This window comes from Euleptes europaea, chromosome 17, assembly GCF_029931775.1.
Source record: "Euleptes europaea isolate rEulEur1 chromosome 17, rEulEur1.hap1, whole genome shotgun sequence".
NCBI classification, from domain to species: domain Eukaryota; kingdom Metazoa; phylum Chordata; class Lepidosauria; order Squamata; family Sphaerodactylidae; genus Euleptes; species Euleptes europaea.
Window position 1 is genome coordinate 12,410,966 of NC_079328.1, and position 22,740 is coordinate 12,433,705.

The 22,740-nt window shown below is 48.1% G+C and overlaps 1 protein-coding gene across 1 annotated transcript; it reads left to right on the plus strand.

Moving 5' to 3' along the window:
* The first annotated feature begins 223 nt into the window (after window positions 1–223).
* STING1 (stimulator of interferon response cGAMP interactor 1) lies at window positions 224–15,359 on the plus strand. The gene is made up of 6 exons (XM_056862288.1): window positions 224–462; window positions 1,206–1,386; window positions 4,651–4,759; window positions 11,936–12,174; window positions 13,799–13,985; window positions 15,163–15,359. The coding sequence occupies exons 1-6, from the start codon at window positions 224–226 to the stop codon at window positions 15,357–15,359; spliced, it is 1,152 nt and encodes a 383-aa protein (XP_056718266.1).
* Window positions 15,360–22,740: the final 7,381 nt, after the last annotated feature.

The following is a 22,740-nucleotide window of genomic DNA, read 5'->3' on the forward strand; positions in this document are numbered from 1 at the left end:
TAGAGTCCAATTGCCAAAATGGCCATTTTCTCCAGGTGAACTGACCTCTATCAGCTGGAGATCAGTTGTAATAGCAGGAGATCTCCAGCTACAACCTGGAGGTTGGCAACTCTAAGGATAATAACTGAGAAGACACTGTTGACCACACACTTGATGGGAGACTTTGAGGAAGTCTGAATAAGCAGACCCAACAGAAACGTTTGCATTTTCTTCTGTGTTGCAGATGTCTCAGGAGGAGGACAGATTCCACGCTCACTCTTTTATCCCCAGACGCCGAGGAAACTGGGCCCAACACTCAAGTTACATCTTAATTGCCCTCTGTGCCCTCATCCTGTACCTCACTGAACAGAGCATCCGCCATGTCGCCCAGTGTTTTATCATCCATTTTGTGGCCCTGCAGGTTGGAGCCCTCTTCAAGGGGATCTGCACCTTCACAGAAGAGGTCCACCATGTGTCAGCCAGGTAACCAAACTGCTGCAACGTGAGACAGGTTTACAACTAGCATGGTGGGGTGATAGCAGTTTATGCTTAAAGACACCTAAGCTCATCTGCTTGGGAGAGGGTTGCCAACCTCCGGGGGGGTGGTGGAAATCTCTCACTTTTATAACTGATCTCCAGACAACAGAGATCAGATCCCCTGCAGAAAATGCCTGCTTCAGAGGGTGGACTCTATGGCTTTGCACCATGCCGAGGTTACTCCCCTTCCCAAACCCCACCCTCTCCAGACTCCACCCCCCAAATCTCATTATTTCCCAACCCAGATCTGGCAACCCTAGTTTGGCAGCCAGGTTTTGGGGGCAGAGCCTGAGGAGGGCAGGGTTTGGGGAGGGGAGGGACTTCACTGTGATAGAGTCCAATTGCCAAAGCTGCCATTTTCTCCAGATAAACTGATCTCTATCAGCTGGAGACCAGTTGTAATAGCAGGAGAACGCCAGCTAGTACCTGGAGGTTGGTAGCCCTACCCTCTGGGCTGGGAAATTTCTGAAGATTTAGGGATGGAGCTTGGGAAGGAAGGAATTTGGGAAGGGGAGGGGGTATAATGCCATAGAATTCACCTTCCAAAGCAGCCATTTTCTCCAGAGGAACTGATCTCTGTCACCTGGACATCAGTTGTAAATCCAGGGAAATTGCAAGCCCCACCTGGGAGTTGGGGAACCTAGCAAAGAAGGACTTGTTCTATCATGTCCTCAACCTCTTTTCTGCAGGTATCGTGGGAAATATTTCAAGGCCCTGAATGCCTGCCTGGATTTGCGCAGGCATGGTCTCCTCCTGTTGTTATGTGGGGCTGCCTACTTGTTGCTTCCCAAAGAAACTGGGCTTCCACTATGCTTGAAACTGAGCCTCGTGTGCCTCTGTCAGCTTCTGGCGATCGTCTTTGGCCTTCAGGTAGGCATTGAGGGGATCACTGAGCAGGGAGGTTAGGATCACTATAGCAGGAAGAAAAGCCATGCTGGATCAGACCAAGGCCCATCATGTCCATCAACCTGTTCACACAGTGGCCAACCAGGTGCTTCTAGGGAGCCCACAAACAAGACAACTGCAGCAGCACCATCCTGCCTGTGTTCCACAGCACCTAATATAATAGGCATGCTCCGCTGACACTGGAGAAAATAGGTATGCATCGTGACTAGTATTCATTTTGACTAGTAGCCATGGATAGCCCTGTCCTCCATGAATATGTCCACTCCCCTCATCTGATAAATCCTCATCTGAAACTCTAACCGCAAGACCACGCTGGCCCTTGTTAGGAGATCAAATGTTATGAATTCAGTACCAGAAGTTTGACCTCTAGGGTGGAAGGAAAGTAGATGATGCTTTAGAGACTGTAGAAACTGGAGTGCTGGCTTTGCTGCTTGGATCGCAGTGGGTAGCTGTTAGTTTGTCTGTCGCAGTAGAAAAGAGCAAGAGTCCAGAAGCACCTTAAAGGCTAATAAAATTTCTGGCAGGGTATGAGCTTTCGTGAGCCACAGCTCATTTCTTCAGATACTTGCTGCTTGTTTGCCTTCGGATCCTGAACCTTGGCCAAGTTAATGAGTTTCTTTGTGCCACAGCTTGGATTGTGTAAAATATTTGGCAACACTACAAAATAACAATTGTAAAGATGCCATTTGTATGATTCCCTGACCCACAGTTTTCTGGTCTTCCCAGTATTTCTTAGCCATGCCATACACACAAGCAACACGCATAGGAGCATCCCAAACTGCCCTACTGTCTTTTCCCCATGGGGTCCCCAACCGTTCTGAGCCTGCGGGCACCTTTGGAATTCTGGCACAGGGCAGTGGGCACAATCACAAAATTGCTGCCACCGGAGGGGAAGCCAGTCACAAAATGGCTGCTGTAGGACACGAGCCATCCACAAAATGCCAGGGAATGAGATTATATATCATTCTAATAGTACCCATTCAACATTTCAGGCAGAAGCTCTGTTGAACCGGATGCCTTTTTAAGCTGCATAGTCAATAAGAAGCCCTGCGGGGCAAAAGCCCCACCTAGCCCCGGCCACTTAGTAAATGCACTTGGCAAGCACCAGGAAAGGTGTTAGTGGGTGTCATGGTGCCCATGGGAACCATGTTGGGGACGTCTGGTCCAGCTGGAGCTTTCTTGACAGCCTCCCTGCTTTTGATAAATACAAAGCTACTGGTAAGGGTAGTGGCTGGAGATCTCCTGTCATTACAACTGATCTCCAGCCAATAGAGATCAGTTCACCTGGAGAAAATGGCTGCTTTGGCAATTGGATTGTATGGCATTGAAGTCCCTCCCCTCTCTAAACCCCCCCTCCTCAGGCTCTGCCCCCCAAATCTCCAGGTATTTCCCAACCCCGAGCTGGCAGCCCTAGGTGAGGGTCCCACCCAGGACAGGAGCAATACAGTGTGTATTGTATTGAGCAATACAGTGTGTATACAGGCCCAACCATATTTTAGATAACACAAGTTCCTACAAGAAGGCCACCTTTCTTCATCTCAGAATCTAGGCACATTGATATTGATGGAGATGGTCCTTCGGCTACTCTGAACCCCGCCCGTTCAGTATAGCAAAGGGCTTCATGCTATCACCTAGGGTCGGCAACTCCAGGTTGGGAAATCCTTGGAAATTTGGGGGTGGTGTGAGGGAACTCAAGGTTCGAATCAAGCTGGATGTAAGAATGGACTCAGAGATATCTTGAAATTTAGATGTACAACTTCAATATGAAAACAATATTCATAAACAAACACAGCATCTGCGCGATGAGTTCATGAGCATCTTGATGCTTCTAACTACTTTGGTTCATGTATAGCATTCTGGGTATGACTAGGCTTCAATGTCATAATTCCCCTTCAGTGGAATCTGGGGAGGGCAGGAGTTTGGGACAGGAAGGAGCTCAATGGGGTTGTGATGCCATAAACTCCACTCTACAAAGCTGCTGTATTCTCCAGGGGAACTGGGGTTGCCAGCCTCCAGGTGGTGGCTGGAGATCTCTCTCTCTCTCCAGGCGATAGAAATCCGTTCCCCTGGAGAAAATGGCCACTTTGGCAATTGGACTTTTTGGTATTGAAGCCCCTCCTGCCTCCAAACCCCACCCTCCTCAGACTCCACCCCACAAATCTCCAGGTATTTCCCAACCCGGAGCTGGCAACCCTGATGGGAACTGACCCCTGTAGTCAGATGAGTTATAATTCCAGGAGCTCTCAGGCCCCACCTGAAGGTTGGCAAGTCTACTTACTGCTCAGTTTAGTAACAGGCCATCTACCAGAGACTAATCAAACGCTGCACAGTAGCAGCCAAATTTAAGCACTTGATGCAACAGCATAAATGATACTTTTTGTAAATTATCAGATCCTAGGTTTGCAAATGTTAATATTCAAAAAACTATTCTTGCTTAAATCACAATTGAAATAAAATACAAACAAGGTCCCACTAGCAGTTAATATTTATGTAATCATATTTGAATAATATTTCTTCAAACCATTGACCCGAATTCAGGCTAGTGTTTCCATGGGCACATAGAGTTCTGCCCAAGGAGCGTGATTTTCCCCTTTTCTCCTGGGCAGCCTAAAATGTCCCTTGAACACCTGTTCCTTGTAGAGTTGCCAACCTCCAGGTGTAGGGTTGCTGGCTGGAGATCTCCTGCTATTACAACTGATCTCCAGGTGACAGAGGTCAGTTCACCTGGAGAAAATGCCTGCTATGAAAGAAGGACTCTATGGCATGATACCCCATTGACATCTTTCCCCTCTCCAAACTCCGCCCTCCTCAGGCTCCACCCCCAAAATCTCCAGGTATTTCCCAACCCAGGTGTGGCCTTAGGGTTGCTAGCTCCAGGCTGGGAAATACCTGGAGATTTTGGGGGCGGAGCCTGAGGAGGGCAGGGTTTGGAGAGGGGAGGGGCTTCAATACTATAGAGTCCAATTGCCAAAGCAGCCTTTGTCTCCAGGGGAACTGATTTCTATTGCCTGAGATCAGTTGTAATAGCAGATCTCCTGCAACCACCTGGAGGTTGGCAACCCTAATCATAGATCCTCCTCACATTGTAGCGCAGCATCTTATTTTGACCCAAATGTTTTACCTTGTAAGTGGTTACAAGGTAAATTTATCATTTAAAAAAACAGGATGAGAACCGCAGTTTTCTGGGGAAAATATTTGACACCCGCTCTTGTTGCTTGTCGTCTGCAGAATCCCTCAGCTGCCGAGATTTCAGAACTATGTGAAAGAAACAACCTCAATGTAGCACATGGACTCGCCTGGTCTTATTATATCGGCTATTTAAAAATCATTTTGCCTCGTAAGTAAGCCATGTCAGTATTCTCCAATGGGCTTTCCCGTGTTCTCATTTTCTCATTTTCCTGTTTCTTGGGGTGGGGGGTGGAATTTTCTGTTCCGCATGGGTTTTGCTCCCTCTAGTGGTTGATTCAATATCACACAGGTTTATGTCCGGCATAAAAACCTGCAGTTTAAATCTGCAGAGAGATATGCTTACCATAAACCTGTGTGATATCAAATCATCCACTAGAGGAAGCAAAACACATGTGGAACAGACCCCTCCCAAGCAACAGGAACTTACAATGAGGAAGATGAGAATGCGGAAAAGCTCTGTGACGTAGAAATATAAAATGGATTAATGACCTCCAGAATTGTTTTCTATGCCTTCGCCTGTTTAGTCCCTTAAAAATAATCATACAGTAAGAGAATATGCAAGTTCAGAGGATGGGGTTAATGTTAAATTCAACCATTCCCTGCTCTGTAAAGACAATTAAGTAAGTGTAAATTATAGTTTGCATAGTCTTTCATTTGAGTAAAGTTTAAAAATTAATGCAATAGTTGCAGATGTGCATATTTGACATATGTGTTACCAGTTTGCACACATCTAAATTTACTGTATTCATTTGTTGTGTTATTGGGATCTTTTGAAGTTGAAGTGAAGTTTAGTGGCAAGAAGAGAGGTATGAGTAAATGTGTGGTAATATCATGGTATGATTTGGGAAAGGGGTGAGGATGAGACACAAACACTCCATGAGACTCAGACGTGAGGCGGAACCTTTCTGCAGAATCTCAACACAGATCAGATGTTCAGTTGGTGCCGGTGCACAAATGGTCAGACTTCTCCAGTCACTGCAGCAGAGGATGCTTCAGTTCCAAGTATGAACCCTTTCAATTTGTGGAGTTCCACTGAAAACAATGAGGATTTTTTTTTCTCGCTCAGAGGGAGAAGGACATCTTTAGAATGGGTGTTTTCCGTTCCTCGTGCTCCGGGAGGCAGGACCTAAAACTTAATTTCCTGTCTCTTGAGGGAAACGCCCCTCCTTTTCAGTTTTGTTTCCTGCCTCGTCGGGAGAGCAGCTTAGAGTCGCAGCTCTGCGCATACCTACCAGAAAATTCTCTAATTACTTATTCTTTTTTCTAATATCTTATCTACTTTACTCTATACTTCTAATACCTCTCTATTCTATTCTAAATCTAACTTAAACTATAATCTTGGCTTTCCCGCCAATTCAAGATGGCGGACAAGCAGCCCGATGCCTTTATAGTCCCGGGGGATCTAGACCCGGGTCTTTTACAGCCCACCCAAACGACGCAGGAGCAGCCGTCCTGCAGCTACGCACTTGAGGATAAGGGTAAGAAAAAAGGGGGCCCCGGAGTGGGAAAGAGGAAGCGGACCGGCAACACTAAAACCAGCAGCGCTAAACGCCTGCTTTCAGCCGCGCGCGCCTCTCTTTCCTCCAAAGAGCCTAGAAGCAGCAATAAGGGGAAAGCCGCGGCAACGTCCGCCTCCAAAATCCGAGCCGGCATACCGGGTGGGGGAGAAACAGCGGCACAGGCCGCTCCGGATACAGCAACGCGCGCTGCCGAATCCCACATCGCTGCTAGCGATTACGGCGCGGAGCCTTTAGCGGCTACCGTCCCTCCTCTCGCCCCGCATGGCCCAGGAAAAAATTCAGCGGCCTCTGCCGCTCCTCCCTCCAGCAGCGCATGGGAGTTTAACCAGGCGGGTGGCGTCTCGCCAGTCCCTTCCACCGCCATGCTCCAGGGCGTCTTGCCCTTGCATATTCCCAGCGCTCACATGGGCGTCTCGCCCCCCCTCCCCCCAGGCGTCTCGCCTCAATCTGCAACTGGCGTCTCGCCTTTAATTATTCCTGGCAGCGTGGTGCCACTGAATCCTACCTTCCCTCCCCCCTCCTTTTTGGATGCCAGCGGGCTTTCATTCTTAAAGGCAGAACTCTCCGCCCTATTCAAGGACGCCCTCACAGAAGGCATAAAAGCAGCCCAGATAATCTCCCCACCTCCCTCTGTCATAGCTGGACACACTGCTCCCAGGCCAGAGGGTAATTCCAGAACTCAAACACTGGATCCACCCTCCATTCCTGTGCAAGGGAAGGGACATAAGCACACTGTAGATACTCATGACAATGTCTTGCAGCAAACCACCTCCCCCTTTTCTTCTGAAGACGAAAGGAGCGACAAAGAGGAAGGCGAATTCTCCTCAGATGGAGAAGAGATAACTGAACAGCCTAAACAAAACAGAATTTTTAATACTGAGGAATTCCCTCTGTTACTAACCAAGACGCTTGCAGCCTTGGACCTCTCTGAAGAATCAGATAAGCAATCAGAGCAGAGAAAGAGGGGCTCCAAAGAATTTTTCCATATGCACGAAGTCCCAGATAGGGCGGTCCCTGTCCCAGATTATTTCCTCACCTTACTAAAGGCGGAATGGGACAAACCCATGGCAACCAAACAGGTCCCCTTAACCACTAGAAAGTTATACAATATAGCCAACAACACAGCTGAACTACTCAAGGTCCCTCTAGTGGAATCACCAGTTACAGCATTACACTCCTCAGATCTGGTCACCGAGGAGGGTTTAGTGATGATAAGAGACCCAGCTGATAGAAAGACGGAATTAGCATGTAAAAAGTCTCATCAGGCTTCTGCCCTGGCCATAAGTTCTTCTATAACATCAGCCCTAGTTTCCAGAGCAGCGATCATATGGACTCGCAAGCTTGCTCAGCTTATTCCAGCAGAGGACAAAAGCGCCCAGGAGGGCGTATCAAGAATTCTGAGGGCTGTATCCTTCCTGGCGGATTCTACTTTGGATACAATGACTTTTGCTGCTAGAGCCATGGCTACTGCCTCTTCCGCTAGAAGGGCGCTCTGGCTTAGGCCTTGGCAGACAGAACACCGATCAAAATCGGTTCTCATGGGGTATCCTTACCAAGGAAAGAGGCTTTTTGGCGACAAACTTTATTCCATCCTGGTGGAAACCAGAGACAAAAAGAAGATGCTTCCCAAGAGTCTACGTAAGGACTCCAAAGGCTTCTCATATAACACGCCCTTTCGTTCCTATCATACCTTACAGCGATTCAGACCAGAACAAAGAAGAGGCAACTGGAGTTCCACCCGTGGCTCCTTTCGTAGATCAGGTAGATTCTCTAGATCTAACAGATTCTCCAACTTTCAAGGAGACAAAGCAGACAAGACTACACGCCAAAACAAACAATGACGCCAATCCACCATCGGTGGGGGGCAGACTCACTCTTTTCTACCCCCAGTGGGAAGCCTCCCATCCAGACCTTTGGGTGCTTCGTCTGATCCGTCAGGGCTATCAAATCGAATTCCTCAGGCCTCCTTCAGATCGGATGAGAGTCTCCCCGACCTCCAAGAACAAGGAAAAACATCACAGGACCTCCCAGGCTATCCTGCATCTCCAAAATATCAAGGCCATAGAACCGGTCCCTCCATTGGAACGCTCATCCGGAATCTACTCAATCTTCTTTACCGTGCCCAAGAGAGACGGCGGCTGGCGCGCCATCCTAGACCTCAAACACCTAAACAGGCACGTTCTCAAAAAGCAATTCAGGATGGAAACCCTGAAATCCATCACCGAGGCCCTGAGACCGGGAGACTTCCTCACCTCCATAGATCTGACAGAAGCCTACCTTCACATCTTAATTCACCCTCACCACAGAAAATTTCTAAGGTTCCAATACCAACATCATCACTACCAGTTCAGGGCACTTCCCTTCGGTCTGTCCTCAGCCCCACGCGTCTTCTCCAAGGTGCTGGTGACAGTGGTGGCCCTGCTCCGCGAAGAAGGACTGGACGATGTCCTTATATGTGCTTCGTCCACAAAACAAAGCTCCCTGCACACACAAAGGGTCCTGGAGTCCCTAGAAACTCACGGCTTCATGATAAACTTCAAAAAGAGCCATCTAGAACCCACTCAAAGACTTCGTCACCTAGGGGTCTACATAGACACAACAATCAACGCTCTCATCTTACCAGAGGACAAGATCCTCAAGATACAATCCATGGCCAAATCTGCCTTGAAATCCCGAACAGTACGCCTCATGACCCTGGCAAAATTACAGGGTCACATGATCTCCTGTATGCCAGCTGTACAATGGGCTCGCCTCAATGCAAGACCTCTCCAGGGGTTCCTCAAAGCCCATCAGAAGCACATCATCCAGAAAAGAGACAGATCCCTAACCCTATCCAACACGGCCAGGTCCAGTCTCATCTGGTGGACACAACCGAACAACCTCTCCAAGGGTCTTCAATACATCAGACCGACCCCGTTGCAGATGTTCACGGACGCCTCCCTCTTGGGATGGGGCGCAACTCTACTGGGACAACCGGCGCAGGGGTCGTGGAACCCCTCCGAGCAGAAGCTACATATCAACGTACTGGAAACCAGAGCCATATTCAGAGCCTTACAACATTTCCAAAAACAGCTGGTAGGCAAAGATTTGATGATCAGAACCGACAATGTGAGCGCAAAAGCTTACCTGAACAAACAAGGAGGCTCCAGATCATCAGCTCTCCACCAAGAAGCCACAGCAGTGTTACTATGGGCGGAAGTTCATCTCTCATCCCTGAGTGCAGAACACATCAGGGGAACCAAGAACATACAGGCAGACTGGCTCAGCAGACAACACCTCGACGAAGCCGAGTGGTCCCTCCATCCAGAAGTCTTTCTCCTCATCACTCACCGTTTCGGCACCCCCCTAGTAGACCTATTTGCTTCCAAGACCAATCATCAGATCCCGAGATACTTCTCCAGGTACCAACAACCGGGGGCGGAACAGATCGATGCCCTTCTCGCCCCTTGGCCACAAGGTCTCCTGTATGCCTTTCCCCCCCTTCCTCTCATCCCGAGAGTATTAAGGAGAGTCCGACTTCTCAGGGCGTCGGTCATCATGGTGGCATCTCATTGGCCCCGCCGCCCATGGTTCCCATCTCTGATAGAACTATCCAAACACAACCACTGGAGACTTCCGGACAGACCGGACCTATTGACACAGGGCCCAATAGGCCACCCGGATCCAAATTGGTTTCAACTAACCGCATGGCTATTGAACGGAGCAGACTGTTAGACAAGGGTTACAATTCTGAGATTGTGTCCACCATCCTTGCAGCCAGACGACCATCTACCCAGCGAATCTACAACACCACCTGGAAGGCCTTTGCTCGCTGGTGTAGACGGAAACACCGAAACCCCCTGAAACCACGCGTGGCCGGCATTTTAGCCTTCCTCCAGGACGGTCGCGCTCAGGGTCTGGCACCGTCCACTCTCCACAGACAATTGGCTGCCATTGCCACTATAGTACCAAAAGCGTCAGGTTATTCCTTAAATAAACATCCCCACATTAGGTCCTTCCTAAGAGGGGTCAGCCTAACTTCACCCCAAGTCAAACATAGATTCCCATCATGGAGTCTCCATACAGTTCTCACGGCTCTCACTAAACCACCATTCGAACCACTCAATCAGATAGGTCTACAGTGGTTATGTATGAAAACCTTATTCCTAACAGCGGTCACTTCGGCTCGTCGAGTCTCAGAGCTGGGAGCTCTATCAATTAGACCGAATCTTTGTATCTTCCACAAGGACAAAGTAGTCCTCAGACCGGACCCTTCCTTTGTCCCAAAATGCAACAGTCAGTTCCACAGGGATCAGGAGCTAGTCTTACCTTCCTTCTGCCCCAAGCCTAAGACCATTAAGGAAAAGGCCTGGCACTCACTAGACCTTAGAAGGGCCCTCCATATATACATAGAACGCACAAAAGCAATCAGAAACTCCGATTACCTATTCATTAATCTCTCAACACCTAATAAGGGCAAACCTATGTCTAGGACTTCCATCAGCAGAACCATCACAAAGTGCATATTACAGGCCTACAAAGAAAGCAACCTACCCATTCCTTCAGGGGTCACAGCTCACTCAGTCAGGAGCGCGGCCACCTCTACAGCCTTCGATAGAGGAGCCCCATTGGAGGAAATATGCAAGGCTGCCACCTGGTCTTCCATTTCCACATTTGTACGTCACTATAAGTTAAACCTTTACGCTTCTGCAGACGCCGCCTTTGGCAGGCGCGTTTTACAGAGTGTACTCCAGGACGTCTAAACCCTACCCGGGCCGGGACATCTCTTGTATGTCCCATTCTAAAGATGTCCTTCTCCCTCTGAGCGAGAACGAGCCTTGGCTACTCACCGTGAAGGCTTCTTCTGCTCAGAGGGACGAAGGACATCTTGCCCGCCCAGACGTCCTCTCAATTTGATTGCTACTTCACACTCAGTATTAGTCCTTTACATTACAGGATCTCTTACTAACCACTTGGTTTAATACTACCCCACTTCAGGTTCTGATTGTGTGATAGTTACTTGTTCTTCAGCATTTACTGTTTTTCATGTGGTTCTTACACTTTATTATTTATGTTTTTTACCTGTCCAACTTGAAATGTGTTTACTCGGAAAATCTTTAAACTGAAAAGGAGGGGCGTTTCCCTCAAGAGACAGGAAATTAAGTTTTAGGTCCTGCCTCCCGGAGCACGAGGAACGGAAAACACCCATTCTAAAGATGTCCTTCGTCCCTCTGAGTAGAAGAAGCCTTCACGGTGAGTAGCCAAGGCTCGTTCTGCACAGAGGAGTCCCAGGTGTGCACTGGTGCTCCTGCATATACCGGATCACAGGATTAGGGTGATGAATTAGAAATGTCTGTATGCCTTCAAAATGGACACAACCTGAGGTGATTCCACAACCTGGGGGTGGGGGAAGGACAGAGGGCTAGGCGGTAGAGGAAGAGAATAAGAGCAGGTAGGCAGGGAGGAGTGAGTGCTAGCAAGTAGCGGAGGCAAAGGGCCCCCCGGCGGCTCTCTGCCCATGACCCACTGAAACCCGGAACCATCCCAGGTTGACTGGATGACTTGATGGAGGACCACCTCCATCTTCACATTTCCACCTGCCCATAGACAATCCCTCTCTCCTTAGAAGAAAGGCAGGATGGATACTGAAACTTGGGAGTCTTTTACCACTTTACACATTCTGCCAGATCGGTATCAACATTAACAAATTACAGCCCTGCTTGTAGAGAAATGTCCAAAAATAGTCACAGAAATCGGAAAGTTAATTGTAATGCTGTTGACTTCATCACTTTTTTCCCCCTCCTCCATGCATTTTTGCTACAAAGGCCTTAAAGATTCTATTAGTGTTTTCAGTGAGAATAATAAATCCTTGCTGAAATGCAAGAAGACCTGGAAATTACACATCTTGATCCCCCTGAACTGCGAGGTGTACGATAACCTGTGGAAGGCTGATAGTCATATTCAGTTCATAAACAACCTCCCAGAAGTGAGCGTGGATCGAGCTGGCATTAAGAGGAGAACCTACAAAAACAGTGTCCATGGAATCTTGGATGAGAACCAAAAGGTAGGTTCTACCACATTCTCCTTCTGTGATCTACCAAGATCTGCCTTCCCTTCCTCAAACGTTATTACTCATGAAAGCCGGATTTCTTAGGATTCTGTGCCAGACAGCAGAGTTTGGAAAGGAAAATTTCCCTTGAAAATAACAAAAAATATTGTTTACAGGGGTAGGAACTAGGAAAAAGTGGAACCGTAATTGCAATATGGCAACGGCACTTTACTCAGACACACACACAGTGAATTAAGATGAATGAAAAAGTCTGAAAATATTTTTCAAAAAGATTTGTTTGTTCATTCATTCATGTTCTGCTCCATCCCAAAAGTTCTGAGCTGGCCTATATGGCCAGTTAGTCATGGCTGTTTTTTCTACCAGGGCAAGGATTAAACTAGATAACTAGCAATTTCTAGCTGTTGACCTTTAAACCACACATATACCATGTCAGTCACACAAACATGAGGCATGTCCTTTCCCACATATAGCACCATCCTATGCAGAGTTACTCCTGTCTAAGCCTATTGAAATGAATGGGAGTAGGCTGGAGTAGATCCTGCCAATTTAATAGCCTCTGGATAATACCAGGAGGTTCACTAGCATGATGGGCAAAAGCTAGCTTGGCATCACAATTAGAATGTTGAACTAAAGCTGGGAAGACCCAGGGTCAAATCCCTGCTTGCCGTGAAGCTGTCAGCCTAACCTACCTCACAGGGTTGTTGAGTGGATGAAATGAAGGCGGGGGAGAACCACATGCACCCCCCTGAGCTTCATGAAGTAAGGATAGGATTGAAAAAATCATAAATGAGTCATTTATACATCAAAAGCTGGTTATCTCAAGACATCTGCATTGGTAGGTAACAGACTCGTCCAAGCAAAAGTGACAGAGGGAAGCAGGGAGTGCAGTGGCACCTCCCCCCCCCCCCCGTCCCCTAAGTATGTGTGGTGTTCTGCACCATGGCCAATTCTTCATATAGGTGACAATTCCCATGTGAATTGGGCTCTGGCTGTTTGAGCAGTTGTGTGGGCCACCGCTTGCTCCTTTCCTTCAGCATCCTATTTTGGCTCCTCAATCTTAGCTGGGTATAGAATTGAAGAAGTCCCAAGTGAGCTGGGGAGAGGTTGGGAGAAGATTTCCTAAAGAATCTAGGCTGATCTCAGGAATTGGTTCGCTGCATTGCACATCTGGGCTAGTTCACCTCCTCAACAGGTTCTTGGGTTCTGTTACCAGTTGCACAATTCTGGGAATACTATCAAGGGAAGAAGAAGAAGAGTTGGTTTTTATATGCCGACTCTCTACTATTTTTTAAAAAGGAGAATCAAACCAGCTTACAATCTCCTTCCCTTCCTCTCCCCACAACAGACACCTTATGAGGTAGGTGGGGCTGAGAGAGTTCAGAGAGAACTGTGACTAGCCCAAGGTCATCCAGGTGGCTTCACGTGTAGGAGTGGAGCATCAAACCAGGTTCTCCAGATGAGAGTCTTCCACTCATGTGGAGGAGAGAAGAATCAAACCCGGATCTCCAGAGTAGAGTTCACCACTCTTAACCACTACACCATGCTGGCGGCCAGCCATTCCATAGGCTGAAGACCACTCAGGCAGACTTTTTAATTTCCCCTTTTCCCATTCCTCTAGATGCACTGTTGTGTGGTGGAGTATGCCACCCCACTGCAATCCCTCTATGCCATGTCCCAAGACGACAGTGCCGCTTTCAGCAGGCAAGACCGTCTGGAACAAGCCAAGCTCTTCTGCAGAACACTGGAGGAAATCTTAGGGAAATCCAAAGAGTGCTCCGGCTGCTACCAGCTCATTGTGTATGATGGTAAGAAGGGAGTCAACAGCCCAGTTATAAGTTGTGGAAGTGAGGAGGGCAGTGGGGTTGCATTCAGGGTCGTCTTAACATCATTATGGGCCCTTGGGCAAACCAGTGTGCTGGGACCCCTACGACAACCACTCACAGGAATAAAAAGTAAATGTTTTTGAAGGCTTTCACGGCCAGAGTTCATCGGTTCTTGTGGTTATCCGGGCTGCGTGACCGTGGTCTTGGTATTTTCTTTCCTGACGTTTTGCCAGCATCAAAATTGTGTGACGTGTGACCACATTACCAGCAGAGTATTCTGTTTTCATTTTTCATTTTTCTTTGTTAAAATTACAAAAAATAACCATTAACCTTGAATTTTGGTCTTATTCTTTGTTTGAGCCCCCGCGCTGCCGTCTTCCACAGTTTCTACTATTTTCAGCGCAGGTTTATACATTTCCTGAGTTTACCACCTGGAAGCTGGCAATCCTAGCTGAGGTGTATCCCTAAACCCCACCTTCCCCAGGTACTGCCCTCAGATCTCCAGCAGTTTCCCAACCTAGAGTTGGCAATCCTATCCTGGACTTGCGGGGCTGTCCCTGGCTTTGTTTGTGCAGCTCACTAGGACTGCAGCTATCTATATCAACATTTGACCTGGAAATCCAAAACTCAGACCTCTGAAGCACCGCATCCAACTCTGTGCCAAAGAATTTTGCCACCGTCCACTCCCCTCCTGAGTAAACTCCTCAGGGTCAGTTGTTTGGGGGCGGGGGGCTGCCACCAGAAGAGCAAATGGGTAGAAATCCCTCCACATCTTTTGTGCAAAGGATTCCTACCAATCCTTTCTGGCTGCAGCCCTTTGCATGGCATCCCACACCAACGTTTGGGGGCAGCTTTGCAGAGGACTGCATAGGGTTGGGGAAAGTGGCAATAATCCCTTCCTCTAGCACAGTTCTGCAGAATCCAGCCTCTGAACCAAAAGCTTCTGCCACCTTGTCTTTTAGCTGTTCGTTTCTAAAGCAGGCAGAAGAAAGAGGTCAGTTATACATGGCTGGTTTGTCTTGCGATTCACCCGCGAATGTCCCGATTCTCTGAGGGAGAGGGAGAAACTCTCCTGCCCTCTTGGGGCGTTGATGCACCTGTTGGCCTCCCCTTTCACCTTCTCCTCAGAACAGGCTAACATCTAATTTTGTCCTTTCAGACTCGGGAGAAAATGACAAGCATTTTTTGTCCAAGGAAATCCTACGACACCTAAAACAGCAGGATCGGGAGGAATACGCCATGTGTGAAAAGGAGGAAGGGTGCATTCGCACACAGAACTGTCGGCCGGTTGAAGAAACCGAACTTCTGATTAGCGACTACGACCAGCCTCTGTCTTTGCATAGTGACAGCAACTGAAATTGGGGGGGGGGGCTTTTGGTTCACTGCAGAAGTAGGGTTGCCAATGTGTATGTGGGGCCTGGAGATGTCTCACAATTACACTTGGTCCCCAGACTAAAGAGATCAGTTCCCCCAGAAAATGGCTACTTTGGAGGGTGGACTTTATGAAATTATACCCTCTCCTCTCCAAAGCCCACCCTCCCCAGGCTCCACCCTCACAGTACGAAACCAGCCTTTACATTTTTATCACAAATGTAACTGTTTCAGTCACTGGGTAGCAGATAGCCAAATCTGCCCAAGTATTAGGTGCGGATCATGACTGAGGACCTTGTTTTCAATGAAGTTTTTAAAATTTGCTGAGACCTCTCAACAGGAAACTACCGAGGGCCTCAACTTGTACCCTGAAGTCTTTCAAAAATAAAGATTAACAAGCCGAGAGAGGGAAGGAAGATCCATGCGATGACTACTTCCTCCTTCCCAAAGCTGCCTCATGGTCCAGTGGGGGATGAAGAGGTGAGGAAGAGGATGAGATAGGGTTGCCAGGTCCCTCTTTACCACCAGTGGGAGGTTTGGGGGGGCAGAGCCTGAGGAGGGCAGGGTTTGGGGAGGGGAGGGACTTAGTCCAATGGCCAAAGCGGCCATAGTCCAATGCCATAGTCCAATGGCCAAAGTCCAATGCCATAGTCTAATGGCCAAAGCGGCCAAAGTCCAATGCCATAGTCCAATGGCCAAAGCGGCCATTTTCTCCAGGAGAACTGATCTCTTTCAGCTGGAGATAATAGCAGAAGATCTCCAGCTAGTACCTGGAGGCTGGCAACCCTAGGATGAGAGGAGGACAGCTGAGGCAGAGGACACCTCTGGTGAAGACAACAATGGTGTAGGATGCAGAAGGCTACTCCGCTCTCTGGCCAGATTCAACCAAGGACAGAGACAACTCAGGTTTTAAGAAGCAAGAGGGAAATTTATTTTGCTAGCAAGGGAAAAGTTAGCCTCGTGGCCAAAATGAGACTCTTCCAAATGTCACGCCTCTTTTCTCAGTTTTTATACAATTTCGAAGTCTTTTGTCTTCTCAGATTTCATGATGCAGTATAGCCCCGTGATGTGCCCACCCCGAGCTCAATTTATGGTTAGCTCACCATCCTGTTTATTCATATCAGCCTGTATCAGTCTATGACGTAATCTTAAGACTACACCTGTGCAGAAGTTTAAACTTTTGTTAGGATATACTGCTTCCTACTGGCTTATATAAATAACTACAGCTTACAAATATTATTTTAATAAAATGATATTATCTTATAAACTTGTGCCTTTATAGAATAATACTTTTGGTGCTCCCATATTCTTTATATATCTTGTGAATGACTAACATGCTAGGATTAAATCAAATAAATTGAAATTCTACACTTCCCTCAGTGGGAGAAGTACATGGCCCTTTTGAAGGGAGCATCCTCTGCCACCATCTTTGGGCAGCTTTAAGAGGGAAGCAGCTGTGCCTTGTGGCCTCCCTCCTCTTCCTTCCTCCCAGACTCTTCTCTCCTCACCTACCTCCCAGTGGGGTTTTCAAAGTTCTGCCACGTACTGCCTTCCAAGCAGCAGAGTCATGCCTCCTTTTCCCCATCAAGAGAAAGGTTTTTTTTTTTTGTTCTCTGCACATCAGTGTCCGCAGCCAGACATGGCATATCTGTGTTACCTGTGAGCACGCATGTGTAAAATATCATGCCTGGTTAGGCTTGGGATGCTCAGATGCCATCCAGCATGGAGCAAGTCCTGTTCACAAACACAGAACTGTTCCCCCCTCCCCAAAGGATTCCTTGTTGACTGGTTTGTGGCTGATCATCAGGTTGCTTCACTATGTTCCTTCCAAATAGACCTATTTTATCACAAATTTGAAAATGCGGGCAAAATGCACGGAAACGCAGGGGGGGAGAGCAAGGAAACAGCATGCATAATCAAAACAAAGACCCGAAGTCATCAAAGGGGTGACCACAAGGGAAACAGCCCTGCATAAAAAGCCTGTGTTGCATTGAATTCAAAATAATAGTGCAGGTACTGCATATTATACAGTTATTACCCTTCTTCACAAAAGAGACATTTTATAGCAATCATATTTACCAAAGTATAAATATGCAATTTCCAACCTCACCTGGGACTTTAACAAGTTCTGCTTGGTGTCAGATTCTGGGCCAGGTGCTTTAGAGACTGAAGAGGGTACAACTCAGGGTTGGGTTTATTAATATTATTATTGGAGACCATTTCCAATCTGGTTTCTGATCAGACTGTTAGAGACAAACCCGACGTTATGTGTGTCACATGTTGGGGCACAGGTAGGTACCTGTCACATGTATGAACTGAGGAACTGAATTTGAGAGTGTTTTGTTCAGTTTTGGAACTTTTAAGGGGAAAAGAGGGGCTTTGTGCTTCCCTCCCACATCTTGTTCACCAGCAGAAATGGACATGGGGGTTGTTGTTTGCCCCTTTGTCTGGTTCCATGTGGTGAAAATGCTGGCAGAAACAGTGGGCAGGGAAACAGAAAGCCCTCCCTCCCCCCTTGCAGCCCTCCAAAGCTGAATGGAGGACTTCCGAGTTCTTCAGTTCGTCTGTGTAACAGAAGATCAGGTTGGGCTCCCAGGTCCCAACTCGTGCAGTAGATAATGTCTAGCTTGGGTCTAAGTTGCCCAGCTGGATGACAGTAGCCAGGCAGCTAGTGAGGAAGTGCATCCCGATGGGTGATCCTGGACTGCAGCCTTCAGTACCTCTTCATTTGAGGGGAGACAATTATATAATCAATAACTAGGCTTACCAGGTCCCTCCTCTCCTCCGGTGGGAGGTTTTTGGGAGGGAGGTGAGATGAGATCGCGTGTGCAGCTGCGCTGACGCGATCACATCACTTCCGGTTTACACCCAGAAGTGCTGCATCGCAAGGGGCCTTCTCCACTCAAACTGGGAGTTTGAGTTGTAAAAGGCCCGTTGCGATGCGGCGCTTCTGGGTGTAAACCGGACATGGCGTGGCACCACGGGCAGGCACACATGCACGCATTGCCCACCGACCCTCAGATGGTCGGTGGGCAGCCAGGTGGATTGGCGGGGTTTTCCGCCACCACCTGGCACTTGGCAATCCTATTTGACAATAACACTACTCCTCCATGGGCAACAGAATGTAAATTCACCTGGGCTATCATGGGGAAATGCACCGTTTAAAATGGATTTACCAGAGGAGATAATAAAAGTTTGCCAAAAAAGTCCCAGCATGATTGACCAAAAAGTGCTTGGATTGTCTTATGGGAAGATGAAGAGTAGAAGGGACCTCATGCATATCAAGGTGCATAGCTGATCTTAAGGAGAAATCATCTTTGACTATCCTAGCATTAAAATGCCTTCAAATACCACTGACCCTTGTAACCTTTGGGGCCATCTACATAAGATCAGGATGGCTCCCATACTTCTGGCATACCTCCTGTTTGTCAGGAGCGGGCCTGTTCGGCTCCTCGGCTCCTCTGAGGTGTTATGACTTTCTCGCGGCTTCTCGCAGCTGCCTCACTTTGTTGTTCTAACGGACACTTTATCTCGTGCATTCCTCTCCCGTGGGAAACTGAGTTACTATGCCAACCTGCCATATCAGCTATGCTAATATATATTACTGATTTGCGCCAGCCAGCCATTCTCGGCTTAGTTAGTTTGCAAGCACTGTTAACCCGTTTGTTTTTCCAATAAAGTCAACTTGCCTTAGGACTACCTGTCCGGGTTGTTGCTTTTGGGGATTCTTCGGGCCAAGGGCTTACACTGTTAAGTCCACGTGGGGAGGACACACGAGGTTGAGACGGAGTTCCAGCAACAACGCTTTATTGTAGTGTAGAACAGAACTGGAGAACTTGGTGCAAACGGCCCTGCTTATATGCTCCCTTGGCCGCCCGCAGCCACTCCCCCCCTGATCCGTGATAGGGGGGAAACAACCCCGGGTTACCAATGGCGCGTGCTGGCTTAGGGCCAATGGCGCATGCCGGTTTGGACCAATAGCGCATGCAGGGCTTAGGAGCCTTCGTCCAGGACTCAAGCTCCTAAGTGTCCCCCTGCATATCGCCTAACTATATACATACATAACACCCCTCCCCCCCTAAGTCTGGACAATGCAGGAACACACAAAGTCCTTCAGGTGGCTTGGTGGTGCTCTGGTGCACTGGGAACGGTGCAGCATGGGAACGGTGGTTGCCGACTAGGACGCTGGCGCGGGGGATGCATCTGCGGCGGCAGGGGCGTCCTCCGTTGGGGTGGGGATTCAGACGCTTCCGGATTTCTGCTGGTGATTCTGCAGTACTCTGGAAACCCCAGGACTTTCTCAAGGACAAACAACAGCATGCATAGCATTTTTAGGATTTGGAACAGAAAAGTGTGGGTCAAGAGAACCTCGAACTCCAGGTTAAACTCCCATATGTAAAAGATCATTCTCAGCCTAACATACATCACAGGATAAAATGGAGGCAGAGGAGAAGGATGTAAGCTGCTTTGGGCCCCCACTTGGGAAATAGATGGCATATAAATGAAGTAAATGAATAAATATGGGGCATCACAGGTTCCAACTTTGTCCCTTTTATATTTTTTAACATCTACATGAAACTTCTGGAGAAGGCCATCCGGAGATTTGTAGCACAGAGTTAACAATATGCTGATGACACCTAACTCTGTAGCCTTTTCCCGTCGTTGCGTTTAATAGTGAGCAAAGGATGAATGCGCTACACATGATCGTCCTGATATGCATAATTGTCATTTCTTCAGAAAGAGACAACAGATGGATTTTTTTAGCTTCAGTACACGAGTACCAGCTTAATCTGGTATCTGATATGCATGTCTCAAGGCTAAAGATTCATGCAATCAAAACTGCACGTTATGCATTCATCCCATACGTTTGGTCACAGTGCCAGGAACAAAATGACTGGAAGAGGGCTAATCTCTCCTTTCCATCTAAATCCAGGGAGATAGTGCAGCGCCTCTAGGGACAGACCGGCCGGATGCGGGCAAACAAACTGCAGCTTAATCTAGATCGGACAGAAATACAAGCAGACCAACAGTTGGGTTACAGCCTGTTCGGGATGGGGTTGCACTCTGTAATGTGGTTTGTAGTCTGCAGATGCACCTGGATCCTGACCTGCCAGGAGCACCTTTTCAACTTAAGCTGGTCTATTATTCATGGAGACGGCATCCTTGGCCTGGTTTCCATAGGTCAATTATTCACTCAAAAAATTGCTGCTCTCTTGAGGCGGAGTAAAAAAAACCCAAACTTAAAAGGTTATTAATGGAATCGAATCTAATTCATAAAGCCCGATGTAGCTTGGATTACTCATGAGAAAAACGCCGCAGCATTTGACAGCGGTTGTGTCTGCCCCTGACCATTCAGCCCTCCTCCTGCCGACAAGCTCACTGTTGAGGCCCGCCCCCACCTCCATCACAACTCTGCCCATCGCAGCTCCGTAGAGGGGAGGCATTTGAAGGAGAGGGGGAAGGAGAAGTCCTATCGGGCTCCAAACTGCTCGACTCCACTTTCATGCAACCAAATGCATGGGGAGTTCTGCCTTGGATTCGCCGCTCTCTGGATGCACATTTTCCCCATCCGAATTCTCAAAACTCAATAATAAGCCCCCAATGCAGAGTTTTGAGAATTTGGATGGGGAAAATGTGCATCTAGAGAGAGCGGCAAATCCAAGGCAAAACCTCCCCTGCATAAACGGCCCTTGTCTCCCTTTCTGCTTTGACTCGGCACGGTTCCCCGCCCTTCCCTTTCAGCTTTGGATTCGTTTTCCCGTTGACTTCTGTTTTCTGCTTCTGCCCGCTTTCCTTGTTTCTCTTTTAGTCCCCCCCCCCTTGTTGATGATGTGTCCTGACTTGTTGCTTCGTCCCCCTTTGGAATAGTTCTTTTCACTTCTCCCCTCGTGATTTACACTCGCTCTCCTTTTTTATTTTCTTCACCTCCAACTCTTTGTTTCCCCCTTATTTTGTCTTTCTTCATTAGTGCAGCAGCCAAAGTGCCCAGGGCCATTTATGCATGGGAGGCCACACATCTCTTGTAATCTTGCCGTAGAGATTTGGATTTGGTACGGCACTCAAGCGCAGATCTAGTGGCCGCGCAAAACGCACGAAAAGGGGTGGGCTTCTGGTCGGAACAAAAAAAGAACCCTTTGCCAATAGCCACCCCTGTGGGTGGGGAGACGTAGGAGAGGGAGGAGACATTTGCCAGGATGGGCGGGGAGAAGAAATCCAGCTCCAGGAGTTTTTCATGGGACCCTCCGGCAGAAACGGCGAGGCAAAGGGAAATATCGTAGCAACACAGGTTTGAGTTGCTGCTGGTTTGCTGCTACCTCGGGGCAGCTGTGAAAAATTTTATGGGCTACCTCGGGGCAGCTGTGAAAAATCGAAAATAAGGTCCGGAGCAACAAAGCATCGAAACCGCAGCAAACGGCCATGAATAAATGACCATAGAGTTATGAGGGCGATTACTACAGCATCCACATTGCTTCCAAGTAAACCCAGAAATGACATTGCGCGGTGTGTGGGCCCTTCGCTGGCCCTCTTCCGCTCGCCAATCAGCTGAGGATCGGCGGGCAGCCTGGTGGATTGGCTGGCTTTTGCCAGCCCCCACTGGGCAATTGGTAAACCTACTCCCGCGTGCTCTGGAAGTGGTCATCATGTCGCCAGTACCATGTGGATACTCTGGTATTTGGGCAAAAACTCTGTGAGAGAAGCTGTTTTTAACATAGCGTTTTGCCCAAATACCAGAGCGTCCACGCAGGCGCTCACAATGTGATGACGTCACTTTCAGCGCACGCAGGATTGTACATTGTATATTATGGACTACAGAGATCAGCTCCCCTAGAGGAAGTGGCAGGTTTGAACGGTAGATTGTTTGGCACCGTTTCCTTGCTGACTTCCCTCCCTTTCCCAAATACCACCTTCTCTAGGCACTCAATTCTTCAAGTATTTTCCAATCCCAACTAGGCAAATTTACAGCAACAGGGCTTCCTCCTTTCATTTCCCCCATATTTTCCCTGTCCTGGTTCCTGGCAGTGAAACACATTCATTCCTCTGCCACTGAGGCTTTATTAGTTGGTTTTTTTTAATTAGCAACTGAATATTGTTATAGCATTATAACTCCTGAGATATTGGCTTTGCACACATTATTTCTCATTCTTGTTTTGAGTCTGTGGCACATTGTGTCATGGTAGATTCAGAGTGGAGGTTCCCACCTTCTTGACTTAGAATTCCTCCCCTGAGGGCTGGATGGCATAAAGATGAGGGGTGGGGGTGGTTTGCCCAAAGTGGGAATTCCAGACAGAATTTTATTGGGAATGCACCTTTTTCGAAACAACCAACTTCTTTTTGAAAAACCGGCTCGGCCGCCGTTTCCACTCCA

Excerpts from the sequence above, each read along its gene's own strand:
- STING1 (XM_056862288.1), top strand. The coding sequence starts at position 224 with ATGTCTCAGGAGGAGGACAGATTCCACGCTCACTCTTTTATCCCCAGA. Across the intron at positions 463-1,205 it reads GTCCACCATGTGTCAGCCAG|GTATCGTGGGAAATATTTCA; the intron begins GTAACCAAACTG and ends TCTTTTCTGCAG. Across the intron at positions 12,175-13,798 it reads TCTTGGATGAGAACCAAAAG|ATGCACTGTTGTGTGGTGGA; the intron begins GTAGGTTCTACC and ends CCATTCCTCTAG.